A 19,732-nucleotide genomic window follows, 5' to 3' on the forward strand; every position below is an offset into this window, starting at 1 on the left:
GGCTGGGAGTTGCTGGCTCCTTTGGGCCAAAAAGTCACTTAAAGACAAGTTTAAAACATTGCTGTCACAGTGCTAAAATCTGCGCCTAAGCCCTACTTAATAGGGATGCAACCTGTGTGCCCTTCTCTACTTAATCAGACTTGGTTAAAGGCATTAAGCTAAGTTTGTGTTAATAGGTCTCCTGAAGGAACCCTCAATGGAAGCCTCCCTGAGAGTCAATGGGAAAATAGGAATGGGCTCCAAAACTGAAATCATGCTGTAATAAACTAGCAATTCCTGTTCCATTTCTCATAATTAAAGAGGAAAGCATTATTTCTCACAAGTTTAAGGAAAAAATGCAGTACCTCATTTACTTGCAGAGCTCAGGGAGCCTACATAGCAGCAGCATTTGTGTCCAAAGAAGGGCAATAAAGCTGATAAAGGGTCTAGGTAACAAATCTTAGAGAAGTGGCTGAGGGAGCTGGGGTTTCTTAGTCTGGAGAGAAGAAGGCTCAGAGGAGACCTCTACAACTGAAAGGATGCTGCAGTGATGTGGGGGTCAGTCTCTTTTGCCCTGTCTCAAGTGAAAACATAAGAGGAAATGGCCTTAAATTGCACCAAGGGAGATTCAGATTAGATTATTAGAAATCTTTTTTTTTACTGAATGAGTGATCAGGCATATAAGTAAGTTGCCCTGGGAGGTGGTGGAGGTACTGTCTATGGAAAAGGCACACTGGATAAGGCACCTGGGGATATGGGTTAGGGGTGGATATGGTGGTATTGGGTTGATGACTGGACTTCATGATCTTGAAGGTCTCTTCCAACCTTGATGATTCTGTGATTCTCTGAAAACTGACAGCTGAAGAGGAACCAAGAAGGCAAGGAGGAGAGAGAAGGGGATGTACTTTCTCCTTTTCATGCTTGCTAACAGAGCGACAATCTAGTCTGTATATGGTTCGACTACAGGAGAGCTTTAAATTGTGAAACAAAAATTTCTTCAATGAAGCGGGGTCAGGCACTGGAACAGACTGCACAGAGAAGTGGTTGAATCACCATCCCTGGAAGTGTCCAAGAAACATGTGGATGTGGCACTGTGGGAACATGGTTTAGTGCTGAACACAGCAGTGCTGCATTAACAACTGGACACAATGACCTTAGAGATCTTTCTCAAACTTAACAAAAACTCAAATCTGCTAAACATAAATTCCAAATATAAATGTTTACTGGATTATTTGAATAAAAAATACAACAAATTATCCTCTAGCTGAGAATAATGAACTGTAAACAATGAAAGGCTCTTGAAGCAGAGAATTTTAAGACCAAACCCAAAATTCTTATAATGAAAAAATATCACCAAGAACTACACAAATATAAAATGATATAGCTACTAAAATACACATATGTGCTCAAAATCTTGTGGGAATCAAATATTCCAGTAAAAATAAAGGGAGAGATGGAAACACAAGTTTCTTATTATCACACTTCATATGTTACAAAACCTAAGAGTTAACTTATTTTTGGCAAAGGGACAAAGATTGCACAATACCCTGGCTTACACAAATATTTTCTATTGTTGAATGCATCTTAAATGTAGCTTGTCATATATTAATTTTATGCACACAATGCACCATGAGGTCTAAGAGTGTCCCAAAGATCCCTACATTTCAAAATACTGACAAAAAGCTGCCAGCATCTAGAGAGCCAGGTGTAAAAATGTTACTCAACAATTTATAGTTAAATTGAAAGCAGATAAAATCATTGAGCAATAAAGACATATTTTGTCTCCAAAAAAGTTAGCACTTTTTGACAAATTAAAGCACGTATTTTCTAGAATGCTCCTTTCTGAAAATATGTAAGATTTCTCTCAAAAAATGTTCTTGTTTATAACCACAAAGTGAAATATGCCTGTAGAAATAGATCAGGTTATCCTCAAGTTTCACATTTTCAGTTCCTTTTCCCTTTAAAGGAAGAATAAAGTTAGAGGTGCAGTGGAAATGGTTATGAAGCAGTAGATATGCATATATTAACCACATACATTACATTTATTAACCACATGCATATATTAACCCCAGATTTCTTGTCACAGCTAACATGGCATTTCCTTCCATTGAAGATTTTATAAAGTAAAGGAAGAAACAATGATTTAGTAAGGGTGAATGTTTAAGAATAAAAATTCCCTATTCTCCACTTATCAGCCACTAACAGACTGAGTTATTACTGGGCACAGTTTGCCATTTACAGAGGGCAAGGATATGGTCCTGCTTCAACCTTCTTACTGCTTCACTGTGACAAAGAAAAACATTCAGACATAGACAACATGCAGTAACAGCTCCCACACTCAATTGAGTTACACAAACCAAGACTGAGTTGCAGAAGCAGTGATAGTTGTATTGAATTTTAATATTAATGTCTTTCGTAGTAGTACTCCTCACAATTTATAATGCTGTTCATTCCCTTACATTTTCCCATGTTTAACCAGAAATCTGTTCGCCTCAAGATAAGAAACCACTATAAAAATCACAACCAGTCTTAGTTTTTGGTGTAATACATAATGGAACTGCCAAATATGTAGTGATTTCCCTATAAATTATTTAAAGGTGAGAACAAGGAAGTCATAAATATATTTCTCACCATTATTAATTATTTATATTCCAAAGGCATTAAAGATCCAAATTCAGACTCAGAATTACATCAATCTGCTTTATTACATGTTACTAGGATCAAGCCATTTTTTTTTGTTCGTGTATAACAGAATAAAGTTTCCACAGGAAATACATAGCATTACCCATAGGCTGAGCACATGCACTGTTTTGCAAATTAAGCAACTCCCATTCAAGAAGGTTCATGTACCTGAAGTTCTGATGCTCGTTTCATCATCTCCAGGGTGATGTAGCAACCAATAGAATGAGCAATCAGTACCAGCTTTATATCTTTCGATACATTCTTTTTGAGGAAGTTCAGCTTATGCTCTACCTGTCCGTTAAGTCCAAAAACATCCTCTAGCTCCTTAATATCTGTGTCTGAAACATAAAAGAAAGCAAGTCCTTTGGTTCAGTGAAAGATATTTCAGGCATGTCTTTTTTTTCCCCCACTTCTTTGTAAAAAACTGAAATCAAAACATGTATTAATTTTAAAAAACCCAAATAAACCAAACACACAAAAAAACCCCTCACCAGGCTTAAAAAATTAATTTTCAGTTACCAACACTGGAAAATATTGACTGATAAATCATATCGGCATGTAAAGCCTTATGTGTAGCTTGGGAACCAGCATAGAATACATAAACACATGGAGATTTTGTAGCACATCATTAAGAACAAGACCAAACTCAGGGCATCGGATCAGCTTAAATCAATCCAGCTTTACATTGAGAGATCAGGACCTACAACAGCAATACTGCCCAGGAATGAGTCCCTCCTCACAGCAGACAAGCTGTCATCATGACATCATGACAACATATGTCATCATGCACTAGCAACCTTCAGATATTAAAAATCTCCCGTCTTAAAGATGCAGAAAAATGACCCATGGAAGGAGGAAAAATAGGAAATGCCTATGTATCAACACAGAACACTAGTACCTGCATAAAATATCCCTGTTAATGTAGGTTCTTATCATTGTTAATTCAGCTGCAAAGAAGAAAATTAAGTTAGAGCTTCATGATTCTAGATTACTGTACAGTTTCATTCCTGTTTTGCCAGGGACCTTCTAAAGGAGCTTGGGCAATCCCTTATGATGAGGGCTTGGCTCTTTGCTCCCCGGTCAGTCAACAAGACAAAACTGAACTGGTGTCTGTAAGAATATACAGCAATTCAGGCATCTTTAACTTCCTTATTACAAGGGTGATGTGTATCTGAAGTTCCCCAGTCTAACAGGGTTCACAGCTCTTTCATTTACTAGAAAAGTGCTTTACCCACTAAACTAAACACTAAGTTAAGGATATACCACTCCAGTGTATGCTGGACTACTCTACTGACATGATTTTAAGAAGAAATTCTAAAAAGAAAAATAAAATAAAGAATGAAATAATGCATGTCCCTAGCTTATCTAGATGAGATGGAGTAGTACTATTATCACTTAATCTCTTAAATCTGTGCTATTATCTCAGGATTCAGTTTCATACCACAGATTAAACCTCTGATCTTTCATGCTCCTTACAGGCTTACTTGCAGTGCAGTTTTAGCCTTAAGTAAGCCAAACCTCCTGGCAGCAGAATTTGGCTACACAATAGGGACCAGCTCGTTACTGAGCCATGGTCCTTCAAATGGCTCCTAGGTTCCTGGCAAAAGCCACCCACCTCTAACAACTCAGGAGCAGCTAACAGAGTGCACACACAGGCCTAACTGATCCAGTGAGGCGTTTAACTTCTCACTTTGTATCTTTTGATGAGCTCTGCAACTGTTCCCTGTGTGAAAAATAATGTGGAAAAAAGTGTCCATCAGGCAAAGACACTGTAAAGATAAATACATTAAAAACACTGAAATGCATTGAAAGAGACTGCAAGAGAAAGTCAGAATCGTAGTTGTTTCAGATTGTTCTGCACCTGCTTGAGGAAAGAGGTAACTGAGTAAACCACATATGACTGTGAACAGCATTTATTAAATTATGGCTGTCAGTGTTTTAATTCGCACACAGTAAATTTTGTGGCAACTGGACAGCAACTTCAAATACTATAGATTATTAACACTGCTGTAGTGAAGTTACTGGGAAGTTGATAGTAACAGAATTAATTGGTAGCCCAAGTGGCACTACAATACTTTTTTGATTATCTGTATGAAATATAACCTTTAGAAGCAAAATAATTGTTTAAGATGGATCTTTTCTGAGTTTAAATAGTTACTATCAAAGTCCAAAAAAGTTGTTTTTCAGTTAAACTAATATTTCTGCTAAAACTACCAATGATCCTCTCCCAGCGTAATCTAGAGCAATTTACTCAGAACGAAAAAGGGTTTACCAAAACACACCCAAGGAATGCAAAATTAGATGAGAAATGATATTTTGTTTATTAGGCTTTCTACATGTAATAGAAAACAAAGAGTTTGTTCTATTTTCCAAAACGCTAAAAAAAGCCTAAGGCAAAAACATTGTTTTTAAATTTAGTTTCTATTTTTAGCATAATTGCCTTTCCTATGTTAAATTACATAGCAGTTCAGCCTTATGCAGGAATAGGTTGTCTACATCCCAACTCTAATTACTCTAAAACCCACCAGCATAGTAGAAATATGATGGCCCACTGGATATGGCAACAAGTGAAAGAGTAAGTTATATTGGGTAAATATGTATTACAACATATGTTATAATATATATGTGTTGGTAACATATATAGTGTTGGGTTGAGTGAGTCAATTGTCCCCTGTAAACATTTGCTATAACTTCTGTACTGTTTTACTCAGGCACTGCCATCTCAGTAGCTTATCGGCACATCTTTTAATGTTTTACATTTCATTTCAATTCTTGAAAATAAGTGTTTTCAGCTTATTTTTCCAGTTAGAGCAAGGGAAAAGGAGACAAAGTAGCTGTATAAGTCTTCTAGAGAACATTTTGTGGTTCACAAGACCCCAGAAACCAAGCAGGAAACAAGACCAATTTTTATTTGTATTATTCAGTCTCATGTGGTCAATGGTTTTTCCATACATGAATTCAGCATCTGCTAAAAGAGCTGCTGAAGACTGCTGCCATGAAATTAATAAATAGCACAGCAGAGACAGTCTAGGCCCATCTCAATATTTTCCAAGTCTAGATAACTACGTTAGACAAATACAGTTAATTAGTTAAGACATTAAATACCTAATTTAATGTTTGTTTACCTAATAAATAGCAGTTTAGACATTCTGGCCAACATACCCAAAGCTATTGACTTCAGTAGAAATGTTCAGAACCAGCTGTGTTGCCAGAGCAATAACCCTGAGGAAGGACATGGCTGGGGATTGAGAATAAAGTGAAAACAATGGCTTTTTCCCCTTGCATTTGGCCAGACTTGAGAACACTCAACTGAAGCCTGTGCACCAGTGTTTCCTTAAGGGAGCCAGGGAGAGTTGAGCCTGCAGAAGCGATTTTTAATTGGACGGGTCAGTTGTGATTGATGATGATCACGGACAGTCGTTCTGCTGTGGGCCAAATCAGCCTCAGTGCAGCCCTGCTCACACACTCAGAGCAAGGATGCTCTGATTCCTTCAGCTACTGGCCTGTGTTGCACACACAGAGAACCTCTCTGAGCCTGCAAGCGAGTCCTGACAGCTGGGGCTGACCCCAGAGAATTGTTTCAGCTGTTTAGTACAATTTTTCCTTTTCTTCTGAAATAGTGGTTTATTGCCAAACCCAATCACCTTGGCACTATTCCTAGAGAAGTCACACTGGGGAAGGAGCATGCAGTGTGGGGTCTGGTAATCCCCATAGAGAATTCTCATCATGGACCAACCCCACAGTCCTCAGGTGAAGCTCCAGTGTCACGTAACCCTCTACTGAATTAGAAATCCTATTTGACATCTGGACAAATATAAAATTGCCCACGCCTCGTGTCACTTCATATCTCCCCAACACAAATGCTACACTTCTAATAGTCCAAAATGTGCGAGAGCTGAGCTGCATCACATGTCTGAAAGATTTATTTACTTATTTTAGAGAATAAAATTGCCCAGGGATTATCCAAAATCAACACGAACTTCTTGGGTGGAGAAGCTTAAATGGGTTCTTTGTATAAGCAAACAGACTTGCACAAACACACTGGCAGTCAGCACTCCAATGGCTCTACATCAAAGAAGGGACCAGAGTGACTTCACTTCAGGTGTGGAATACATGCCATGGCTGAAGGAGAGCTCATTTAAGCAGTTTTCAGATAGTAGAAATTATATGACTTGTACTTATGCTACAAACATCCTATCTGGGCCAAGACATGATTTTAAGACTTTATTTAACTGGTGTATTAAAAGAAATACTGTATTTTCTTTATTTTTTTTGGCAAAGCATTAATTTTCTGATGTGCTTTTGGAAAAACAAACGCACCATCACTTTAATGAATCTCTTTTTCTAACCTCTGCTAAAACTACAGGCAAAAAACAATGATAGATCAAAAAAAAGTGTTTGCTCTAAGATTACTTGACAGGTTAATCTTGCTAGGAAAGCGGACTTTGGTTTTCAGGGAAATAACAGAGAATTGTGTTTGTTTGTTTTTCTGCTCTGTATGCAAGGGAAATTCTTACGCAGGAAAAAAGCACAGCAGTTATATGAGCAGACTTTAGGCTGCCAATTCATAAAAGTTGGCCTTTCATTAAAAAGTCTGCTGAATCATAGACTTCTTTTTACTGGAAGATTCAAAAAGATACTGGAGGCCTGACTTTCTAACAGGACTTTCAAATTTCCGCACACCTTTGTTCTTCCCAAATTTCACAGTTTTACATGTCCAAACTGAACTGCCCTGATCACAACAGGTGACTGAGTATGAAGGAAAGGGAGGTAAAAACCACTGGTCTATCTGCACTGTATCTTCCTCTTCCATGGACCACTGACTCTAAGAAGTGGTAGCAGGATATCTAAAGACAAACTTCAATCAAGCACCTCCATAAACTTGTGTGGTCAAGAATTTTCAGAACTGGACCTTTTGCAGGGTAAGGACAAGTAAGTGCCTGGACACTGAACTAGTGGGGTAGCTCAGGGACATAAATTCCTCTGCATCCCCACCAAATACCCCAAGTAAAACCAACATATTGGGGCAAGTGTTTTAGACTTTACATACCACCTCCTTTTTACACCACAAACACATGGACAGACACTGGTGGGAGGAGTAGTAGTTTTGACTGAGTCAGTTGTGTTTAGATGAAGCAACACCTGGAAAGTTTTTATCTTTTCCTTCAAGTAGTGACAGGCAGAAATTACAACTGATTTACTTAGATTAGCTGTTAAAATGGAGTGCATAATATGAAGTCTAATTCTGGAAATTAAATAAATAATTTGATTGCTTTTTTTTTTTTTTTCTCATAGCAAAAGACAATAATTCCTCAAAACTGAACCATGTCATTTGAAAGTGTTTAAATAGGACTGTAAGCTTAAAAATTGAGACTTAAGGTTTCTGGGTCTAAGGTATGGGCATCTCCTAAAGACATAGTGCTCAAAGCCTGAATGTTTCACTCAGTCTTTCATTTGATTAGTGAACCATGGATAATTTGTATCAGCAAGCAGTAAAATGCCAAAGAAATAGGATGGAAACCCTGAAAGAATGTTAACTAAATATTGAAGAACTCCGCCTGACACCAAGAACCAGGTCTTAAAGTATTGTGTTTTAGATTAACCCTTAGACCTTAGTCTGGCCCTAGCACCCTCAGGAACTGTTCATGCATCTTTTAAGATAAACACACCACTCATTAGTGTTTATTGGAGCAATTACTTTTTGTAAAGGTATCCTCCACAAATAAATTACCATTTACTCAAGATACTGAAGTGGTCATATGTATTATTTTCTTTACTAGAAAAATAACAAGGCCTTATTTTACAAATTGAACTACTGATTTCCTTTGCTTTCTACATACCTATTGCTGGGACACTTGTTTAACACCTAATATGTTTTTCAAAGGAAGCTGTATTATAATTAAATTAGTACAAGTGTAGTCTGACAGAATGAACTAATAAACATGACAAGTACTAAACCCCAGATTTTTATTAAAAGCATACAGGAGCACTGCGAACTTTTAAAATTATCTCTTAGAAACTTATTTTATTTTACATTCCCAGTCTTGCTTCCCTCTGTTCAGAGTAACAAGCAATTATGAAATTACAGAACAAACTCTGAAGCAGAATTTTGTTGGTTGTCTCCAATTTTGGCAAGGCAAACACCATTAAAAATGTTTTATTACACAGTTCTACCCCAATCAACATCTCCATTCCAAGCACTTGGGCATAAAGCCCAAATGCCATATGGGTGTTTTACATAATGTATATGGTAAAAACTTCTGTATTTGAATGACTGCGTTTTGCAATCAGTAAGCTGAATAACTGCAGGAAGTGCAATCTGTAAGAATTCTCAGCATTGAATTATAAAGAGAGAAAACAAACTATAAAGCAAACTTACTAAAACTTCCCACACTTTGCAGGGTACAGGCAAGAGACCCATCACTGTATAGGGGCAGATCTGAATTTCCAACATAAAATGACCTCAAGGAGCAAAGCAAAGCAAAGCAAAGAGACTGAGTCCATGGGAAGGTGATTGTCCATGCTATGTTTCTGGACACACTGAAGCCAAGTGCAAGGCTGAGTCAATGTCCCTCCAATTGTCCACACAAACAAAACTGCACACTTCAACAAAACTTGCTTTTATACAGATTAACAACAAAATAAAACCAGAATAATGATGTTCTGCACATCACCAAGAATGGGTAGATGCAGCATAGATGGTAAGGAAAAGACAGCAGAAATTGTGTGAGTATTGAAGGGAACAAAAATAGATGAATATCACTTCACAGGCATTGATTCCATCGGTTATGACAACTGAGGTGCTGCACCACAGTAGGCAAGTCCAACAGTCACACCTATTGAAAACAGCACTTCAAGGCTTTGGGAGGTTTAAACAGATACAAATAGAGAAAGAAGAACTGAGAGCAAACAAGGGAGAGCCAGCCAGAGTTTGGAGCAGAGTAATACAGCTGGCCAAGGAAGACAACCCATGTTATTTCACAGGCAGGAAATAAAAAGAATTATTTTCAAAGTAAGAGAAAATGAGAAGGTGCACACCATGATGTTAAGAGAAGGAAAAGGGAAAAAGCAGGGAATTGAGAGAGGCAGCTATACAACAGCCCAAGTTACAATACAGAATCTGTACTTCACAGTGATTGAACAGACTGATGGGTGACATTTTCTAAAGGAGTTGACACTTCTACTGAATTCAAGCTGTAAGTTTTAATTTGCTAGGCCAGTCCAATTTTTTCTTGAAAATACATCCCAAAATTTTAATCAGTACCGTGTTATCAACCAAAATTGACATGTTCAACTAAGTATGACTCTTCAGAGTAATACCAAAGTAACTGTAATGCACTTTCTGTTTCACCAGCTCCTATAATAGGCATTAGGATGGCATTCAGCAAACTTAGTCTTTTTCTTTGTCCTTGTGTATATTCATCTTGGATGACATTGTTTCAATAGAAGTATAAAGAGAAGCGTAGGTTTCTATGTTCATTTGTCCACAGAAATGCTAAATACCCAGATCTAAATTACAAAAAGCATCCTTTTTATGGAGTAAACTATATACTTAGGCAAGCATTAACATTTTTCCATCTTTCCTCTGCATCCCTCAAAACCGATGGATCATAAGAAGCCTTCAAATTATTATTCTCTAATCCCTGCTTCTGTAAATTGGCGGCAAAGCACTGACTGTGAAGAGCTATGTCAGTTTATGCCAGCAGAGAACACAACCCCCTGCCAGCAGTGCTGAGGGCTGTAGCACAGCATGTCTGCAAAATATTCTGCAATGCTACCTCATAGGACTCAGTCAACACTGCCAATGCTATCTGCCTTGAAAAGCCTTGTAGTCTCTGCCTAGGGTCCTCTTCACACAAGGAGTGTGACCTGACAGCAAAGGGAACCAACAACAGCTCAGTGACTCCCAGCGCTGATCCCCACTGGCAAAAGAGAAACGGACAAAAGAGCAACATGCAAAAGTCCGAATTTATGAAAATCAATGGTAAAACTGAGGAGAGAAAATGGAATTTCACCTTGTACTTTGTATAAATGTAGCAGGTTTCTTTATCAGTTGCTGATGCTTAAAATAACCATTTGCATATGCTGTGCAGTGCAAATTTTGTATCTTTGGGGAGGAAACACATTTTTGTGAAATGACTACTTTAAATTCTGATTTATATCTTTTCTTCTCCAGTGTCCTGTTACACTGTTTAAAAATTAATTCTCTGTTACCAAGATGGCAGTTTCCTTTTTAACCTTTCTGAAGAAAATGGTAAAGGTCTCTTTCTTAGCCACCTACCTGAACTGCCCAGCACACAACCATGGAAACCTGCCCAAGGTACTACTGTGATGGCTTTATTCTACTTGGAGTTTTACCTGATAGGTGAAATTGAGACTAAAGTGTCACTAGTACAAAACTGAGTACTTAAAGGGGCTACAAGGAGGCTGGAGAGGGACTTTTACAATGGCATGGAGTGATAAGACAAAGGGAAATGGCTTTAAACTGGAAGAGGGAAAGGTTTAGTTCAGGTGTAAGGAAGAAATTCTTTACTGTGAGGATCGTGAGACACTGAACAGGTGTTGCCCCAAGAAGTTGTGGATGTCCCATCCCTCAAGGACAGCCTGGACTGGGCTTTGAGCAGCCTTATCTCATGGAAGGTGTCTCTGCCCATGGCAGGGGAAGAATAAGGGATTTTTGGTCTTCATTTTGCACATGTGAGAGGTCCTACATAGAAAGTAAATCAGTTCACCACAAGCAGTTCTAGAGTCACAGTTGTAAAAAGTTTGGTTTCCTCACTCATTTACATTAGCAGACATTGAAGCAACAGCTCAGTCTAAACACTTTCAAATTGCCTGAGGCTTTACAGTATAATTTATACAAAAAGACATCAAATGGGTTTTACCTGCACTCTAAACATAAACAGCTCCAAATATGATCAAGCAGTTTCATACTGAAGTTTATTCAGGACCACTGATACTGCCCTCTTTGTGATTACCTGAAAAATCACCCAAATCATGTAAACTATAGCACAGAATTCAGTGGAGTCTCTGACAGCAAACTCAGTAGTAATATGCTTGAAGACATAGTTCTGTTCTGAAAAAAGTGACAGTACAATGGAAATCCCCAAGAATTTTAATTAACTACTACAATGTTTAACCCAGTGGGAAATTATTTGGCAACTAAATAGTCACACAACCACAACAGTAATTCAATAACTGTAGTAAATTAGATTATTTTAATATATGTATTAACTGACAAAACCTCAAATTCAGCCTTTAGAAAGGTAAGAATATGACTATCTTAAAGAAAGACAGTAGAGTCATGTGGTATCAAAACTAGAAAAAAGAAAAACTTCATCCAGCAAGCAGCAATGAGATTCCCTCATTCAACCTGAATCTACAGTACCACATCATTTTGTTCTTTATAATTTCTCCAAGCACTCTGCCCCTACTCAGATCTTACAGATTAAGATACACTAGAAGTAACAGTAATTCATTACTGATTATTTAAGAATGAGGCCATATGAGAGCTTCTGCACGCTCTGCCTTACAGTTTCCTGTATTTCCCTGAAATGCCAACCCTGCTTCTCACAGCAATGGAAATTCCTAAAACTGAAACAAAACCAGAAACGGACCATGTTCCAAACCTGATTATTTTCAGAATCTGGAATGATGTTGTGCATTACTGTCGGTTTCTCACTCTTTCTCACTCACAACTATAGATCACTATCAATTAAAAATAAAAATGTCATTAAACACTAGACTGATCCCATACCAATCTGCACCATTTGTTGCAAGTTTTGTGGGTATTAAAATTAAATCAAAGCTCTCTATTATAAATTAGAATTGCTAAATGAAACTATTGATCATCTTTCCTTCCTGCAGCCAAATTTTTGACTCAACTATAAAAACAAATCCAGACCTATTACACCTTGTCGATTGACAATTACTCTCTGCTGGGGGGTTACTTCATTGTCACTCTGTTAGCAGATGCAAGAATATGTTTGAAACTGAGTTGCATTAAAAGATTCCTAAGTATTCTCCCTGGGGAAAATAACATGATTGTGTAAATAACTGTGTTTATTAAATTATGTTATGTTTTAACTTTCCCTTTAACAGTATGGTAAACATTTAAACAAGCTACTCTGAAACATCACAGCACTGCTCATCTCAAGGAACTGTGACCTGCCTTCAGACACCAGATGTAACTGTTACCTTTTCATCCAGTTCACATTCTTGAACACTTTTTTATCCCCACTAAAAGCCACCTGCATCTAAACAGAAATGGTGGTATCAGCTGGAGAACACACCTACGTCATGGGATGAAATGCAGAAAACAACCCATAAACAATTTCAAAACCTACATCCAAAGTTTCCTGGAATGCAGTAAAGACATTGTGATCTCTAATGGATAAATTCTTGGTTTTATTTTTTGTTGTTGTTGTTTTGTTTCATGTATAAAGATCCAGAAGATTGTATAAGTTTTCAAAACCTTTCAAAACAGAATTATATTACTCTTATTTGTAGGTATGGATGAAAAAATCTGATTCTTTTAACCAAGGAGTTAGTTGAATAAAGTACTAGAATGGATTAAAAAGCACTCCATATGGACATTTTTTAATAATATTCCAATAGATATTATGTCAACAGAATTAGTGGAAAATCTTGAAAGAAATAGAGAATGCAGAGAACCTGTATTTTATATAGCCATAAGAAATGTAAAGACAAAGTCCCATTCCTTGTAATGTCAGCAAAAATTAGTCACTACTCCATCAAACTCAAGGGGATATAGAGATACATTAAGTGGTACCAAAATGAGCTCAATAGTGTTTCAGTGATCTTTACAAATAAATACATGGCTGCTAAAGTATGATAATATAAACACTTAAAATGGTTAACATTTTGAATGGCCAGAAAAGAAAACAGAGCAACTTAGGAATACTTCATATATGGCAAAATTTTATTTTTCTTAGTTTTGATTTTGAATGGAATAAGACTTTTAAACACATGCTTAAAATTAAGCAGGACTGATAAAGTCAATGCCAAATGCCAAGATTTCACTCTAAGGATGTATTTGCATAATTATGGGCATGATTACGGGACCTCCATGAATAATTAACTGAATGTGGTTTAAAGGAAAGAAGTAAACGGAGTAGTGCAGCATCCCTAGGGCTGCTTACTTTTCACACATCTAGGTTTCAAGCATTCCAGTGGGTTCGTAACATGAAATGACCATTTGTTTCCTTAAAATAGACACTTAGCATTAAAGCTATACAGTAAAATTCAGATCTTACCAGGCTAAGACAAAAAACATTTAAATGGGCCATAATAACTTTTACACATGCACACACGCTTCCTTCCTTAGGTTGCCTTTTCCAAGACAAGGAAGGAATAAGGTTTCAGGGCAGCAGCAGTTGCTGGATCACAAGGGGCAGCAGGACTGTACTGCAGTGAGCTGACAGCTCCTGTCCTGTCCTGTGAAAACAACCAGACCCTCTGTGCACACCCTGACCTGGGATCCCCCACTGCTGACAAACACCATGCAAGGAGCTCCATCTGATTAATCAGTGCCAAAGCCAGCTCTGCAAACAGGGACCTTCCCCTCCCTATACATTAAAAAAACTACACTTGGTATGAATTACTTGTGAAACCAGCGTAATTCTACCAGGATGGCAGGCTCAAAACTTGGGGTTTTTTATTGCATCTACAGTGTGTTATCACTAGACTGGGACACATCGTGTCACATAAATCAGCATTAAAGTTAAGCAGAATTTTAATGTGTTCTGGGCCATAAACATGACTACAGAGTTCTCTAGGCATGTAATATAGAAATATAACTGATTAAACCTCAAAGGGACTTATATTAAAGATAATTCATCTTTCAGTGACTCTCAGATATTTTAACTTAAATGCCTAGGAAGCAGAGAATGTTGTTTAAATTGAAATTATTTTACAGAAATTAATGTGAATTAAATGTGTGTAATGTGAATTAAATGTGTATATGCATAAGCTTAAAGTATGCATGTGAGATGCCAGCCCAGCTGCCTTCCTACTGTTTTTCTCCCAATGTATATATAAATATGCAAGACAAAAATGCTTTTAAAACACAGCTATCACTGCATACTTCAGTGTGGCCACATATCTGCTGTTATAACCAATCATACAGGGCTGAAGCACAGATAAGGATTTGCTGGTCAAAAAACTTCTGAGTATGACAGAGATTAATTCGGAAGTGTTTTTGTACTGACCAAGGCGACTGCCAGTATCTATGATCCACCTGATTCAGCAATGTAGGTATTTTTCATCAGCAGCAATTGCTAAGGCCATCTATTCTACTTAAAATAAATGAGTCACTAGTCAGCAAAAATCACCAAACGCATGGAGTACCTGTGTCTATTTAACTTCCAGGCCAGGCTGGATGGAACTGTGAACAACCTGGTCTAATGAAAGGTGTCTGTGTCCACGACAGGGGGGTTGGAAATAAATTATATTTAAGCTTCCTTCCAACCCAGGCCATTCTGTAATTCTGTGATACACAACAATAAGGAGAAATCCCTGTTTTTAGGACATCCTTGAACACCCAACTTCCATGACCATCTCCTCTCCTGTTTGCAGCAGTGCAGACCACAGTCCCACTCCTTGCCAGCACCACACATTCAAGGTGGCACAACATCTCCAAGGGCACTGCAGCAAATGCCTACACAGAAGTGTTATTGGAAAAGAATTCTTAGTTACTATTCATCCACTTTGTAAGTGGAAAGCAGTGAGAGTGCCAACTGCATTTGATCAGCCAGATCACAGTTTGGTATTCGCTGTCCTAAATAACTTGTAACCCTCCTATTATAGAACACCACACTCTTTGTCTTGATCAGGCTACTATTTTAGGCTCCTTCCTGCATAGTATATCATGATGGTAAAAACTTATGGCTCACATCTGCTAATCATGCCCACACTTCTGTCTGTCATTTGGTGGACAACTACCCAGCAATTAACAAGATTATTAACTTGCTGAAGTATAAAATCAATTTTACCCAAACAACTTCAGTCATTTTTGCTGGATTTATATCGCTTGAGCTAGAGGCAGACTCTTCACTCATAGCCAGTTCTGCAGTTTCATTAGAAGCCAGAGGGCTGCAAAAGCAAACTCCATTCAGGTGAATTGTAACAGCCAAGAAGCAATATATCAAATAAATTTAAGCTACACACCACTTCCAAATTTTCCTGTAATGCTAGAATTTATTTTTTTTTAATGCACAACTTCATTTCAGTTCAAAACTTCATGCTGATGGTACATTAACATTTTGGGTTCACATAATCAATGTTTTCACAGATAATTTATTATTCCTTCACCACTTCCCTGCTTTTCCCATACTGCTTCTTAGGATGTAATTCAGTTTCAAAATGGTCTGAAGGCCCTACTCCCCCTGTGTAAAGAAAAAGCAGTGTAAACACTCTTTTGACGAACTAGAAATCCATCATTATCTATCTTTTTTCACCAACAACCGTAAACTAAGGCTAGTTTATCAGATTTCAAGGACACGGTGTTATCTTTTACAGTCCACAGAACGTAAAAGATCAAATCAGAAATTTATTTTGTAAATTGATTATTAAGAATACCACTCAAAATTTCCTGTCATTCAGAAGGAAAAACATGCCTTGCTGATTTGACTGTGTATAGCTCAATACTCACCTGTACAGTTTATAAAATTCTAGAGATTAATCTTGAATATAATTCATCATTTGATGAAATACTGTATCATTAAGTCATGAATGCTAACTAGCTACTTATTAGGTATATGATATTTTAATATATCAATTGTGTCTCTGTAGTTGATTAAGATATGAATCACAGGATTCCGTACTTCTGTAGCACTTGGCAAACACAGACTATTAGGACAAATAAAATAATAATTTAATTCTGATTTCATTTTTCTTTACTCTCAGTATTACTTTGCTACCAAAAGCATTTTATTGGCAGCTCTAAGGACAAACAAAAGCAGGCCTTCAATCTTCTTAAAGCACATTGAGGTGTTGGGAGTGTGTCCAGAGAAAAGCAATGAGCTAGGGAAGGGTCAAGAGCACATCTGATGAGGAGCAGCTTAGGGAGCTGGGGCTGTTCAGCTTCAAAAAAAGAAGTTCAGGGAAGACGTTATTGCTCTCTACAACTACCTGAAAAGAGGCTGTAGCCAGTCAGGGGTTGGTCTCTTCCAGGTAACAAGATACAACAAGGGAAATGACCTCCAATTGTGCCAAGAAAGGTTCAGGTTGGACACTGGGAAAAATTTCTTCCCTGAGAATGTTTAAGCATTGGAACAGGCTGCCCAGGGAAGTGGCGGAACCATCATCCTTCAAAGTGCTCAAAAAACAAGCAGATGTGGCACGTGATATAGTTTAGTTGGTATGGGGGTTTTGGTTGCCTTGGACTTGATCTTGATGGTCTTTTTCAAACATAATGATTCCATAATGCTACATTTATTTCTGTCTGAGATGGTCTATTTCTTATTTCTCATCAAGCCACTGCAGATGCCTACAGAATTAAAACACTTTAAAACATGGCTATGTATGTACACCTGCTATCCATGCATATGTTTTATGCTAATTTTAAACAAAATAAGAGAGAACTAAAAATCTGCTCTCCTTTTTGTAATTTTGCCTACATCTAAGGATTGCTGTTGTCCTCTTTTACATTCACAGTGTTCAACACAGCAGTGTTCAAATGTCTTTTTAAAAGCTGAGGAGAAGTACATTGAAATTGAGGCTTTTGTATTGTATTCAGTGAGTAAAATTAAGTTTCAAATAGTTTTGCACAGTGGATTGATTACTGGGAGCAGAATTACAGCAGTGAAATGTTCAATTAATGGTGTGTGTCTCTGTGGAGCAGAGATTGCAATAGTTCTCTAAATAGAAGGATATCACACAGAAGTAGAAATGAAGGGTGTAGCTTTGTTCAGTTTCCAAATTGCTAAGTAATATCCCTCCAGTCAATTAGGAACTGGTCTGTGATTGATGGCTGCTGTTGGAAAACTTGCTTTAGTCTTTATGAGACTTTCAAAATCTACTTGAACTAAATGTAATCAGGCATATTATTCCTAAGTAGTTTGCTACATTTTAGACCCTTTTACAGCAGCATCATTCATAAGTCAAGTGTACAATTTAAATGCTTGCACTCTAAATCAGTGGTCTCTAAAGTGGGGTGTTTACACAGTGTGATAGGGGAAGAAAATATCAAAACCACTGATTTACTGCTACATCACTGCAGCTTGACCAAGCCCAGAGGATTGCCAACATTAATCAGCTTTCAGGACAGGATTCACTGCTGGCTCCTCCCATGTGACAATGCTTGGAGCACCATCTCTTGCTGGAGATATGCATGTCAAAAGACTGCTAACAGATACACAAGCAACCTCTCCCCTGCAAACATCCCATCCCCCAGTCTCAGAAAGACGTACTTGTTTCCAGGAAATTCACTGATTTAGTACAGCTATTTTTAAATTCGGGGATACATAAATCTCTCCTAACATCCTCAATCTCTGAATTGGACATTCAGTTTAAAAATGTACTTTTCTAATCTACTCTTCTCAACATAAACACATTCTAGATCTTCACTGCAACGTGTCTCTAACGACTGCCAACAGTAAACTCTCTTATTCTCTTAATAGCACATATTTGTCTGGCAAATCTAATTTACCTAAAATACTTCATTAACTTCTCATCTCATACAGCTGTGAAAATTGTTCTGTGGAAATACAATGGAGACATTTAAAATTCATATCAAACTGTTTTCAATAGGCACAAGTTTTGCCATTGAAACCAGAAGGGTACAAACAATTGCATGCACGAGTTACAGTATCGTACCTTCTATCATTTCCATCCCACTCGGAGGTTTACAGTGTCCAGCATGGCTCACAACCCAGACAGGATATTGCTGGTTCAGTCCACAATAAAGGGCCTGTATAAAGGTCCTGTAATAACCTGCCAGTCCAGGATTACCTGCCAAAAAAACAAAACATACAAGCCCAGTCAATATTCACCTTCCAACAGCAAGCAATCTGCTTCAAAACAAACTAAAGAGCATTACACAGCAATTTGTTAATGTGTTTTCTCTAGTACATTCCTAGTTTTTATTTCCCCAATGTTATGGGCTATGCTATTCAACTTGTTTAATTCCACTGACCAATGGCACTCATGGGAAACATTTTACAGATTTACTTTGAAATTGCAAAACCTAAAATTGAAGTCAAACGCAAGTGAAAACATCTTCCATCAGAAGTCAACTAGCTTGCTTATCTATCCCATCAAGTTACGAGAATGTGATATTAAAGCATCACAAAGTATACAGCACGTATCACTTGATCCAGATGTCTGCTCTCCAAATATCTCAGTGTTACCACTTCAAAATAGGTATGTGAAATTCCTACTATACAAAAAGGCTGTCCTGACCCTAAAAGAAAGGATGAATTTATTTAAAACAAATTGGACCAAATGAATCTTCTCCTGCTTGCAATTTCATTTTCTTCAAGAGCTTCAATGGAGAAGCTCTTTCCTTTTCAATTCCTGTGCTCTAGAGCCACGGGAGAATCTGTCCTCCCTCCTTGTGTCCCAGCAGATTTGAGGACTTCTCAGAAAAGGCTGGTGTCTGAATGGACATGGATTGCCCTGGGAATTCAGACCACCCTGCTCTAAAATCCACTGTTAAACATTGAAAATATCAACAGTCATATACCATCGCTGAAGTGGAAACTGAAATACTGTCTCAAAGATAAAAGTACATCTGTGAAAGAGATCCCTGTATTGCCAAACAAAACGCTATACTCTGTTCCTCCTTTTTTCTCTTTTGGATACCACTAGTGATATAAATTGGAGAGGACATCCATATGAAGATGAAGCAGAACTTTCCTAATTTCAATTTATACGATGCATAAAAATTCCACACAGACATAAGAACATATAATTCCTATTGATTTATTGACTTTCCAGAGTAGTTACACCTATTTTTTATTATCATTTAGACACCAGCAAAGCTCACCATCACAGTTGGGACTGCTCAGTTATGTGTCTTTCAACTCCCACATCACGCAATTCTTAGTTT

At 37.6% G+C, this 19,732-nt stretch overlaps 1 protein-coding gene across 3 annotated transcripts in view; it reads right to left on the reverse strand.

Annotated features, from left to right (window-relative positions):
* The window catches only part of LDAH (lipid droplet associated hydrolase), a 111,566-nt gene that overhangs the window by 61,347 nt on the left and 30,487 nt on the right, over positions 1 to 19,732 (reverse strand). For all 3 annotated transcript variants that reach the window (XM_040060208.2, XM_040060209.2, XM_040060210.2), the window contains exons 3-4: positions 18,499 to 18,633; positions 2,830 to 2,999 (exon numbers count right to left, since the gene is read on the reverse strand). In XM_040060208.2, the coding sequence (XP_039916142.1) occupies positions 2,830 to 2,999; positions 18,499 to 18,633 (305 nt within the window). The remainder of the gene's footprint in view (positions 1 to 2,829; positions 3,000 to 18,498; positions 18,634 to 19,732) is intronic.

Source organism: Hirundo rustica, chromosome 3 (assembly GCF_015227805.2).
Source record: "Hirundo rustica isolate bHirRus1 chromosome 3, bHirRus1.pri.v3, whole genome shotgun sequence".
NCBI classification, from domain to species: Eukaryota; Metazoa; Chordata; class Aves; order Passeriformes; family Hirundinidae; genus Hirundo; species Hirundo rustica.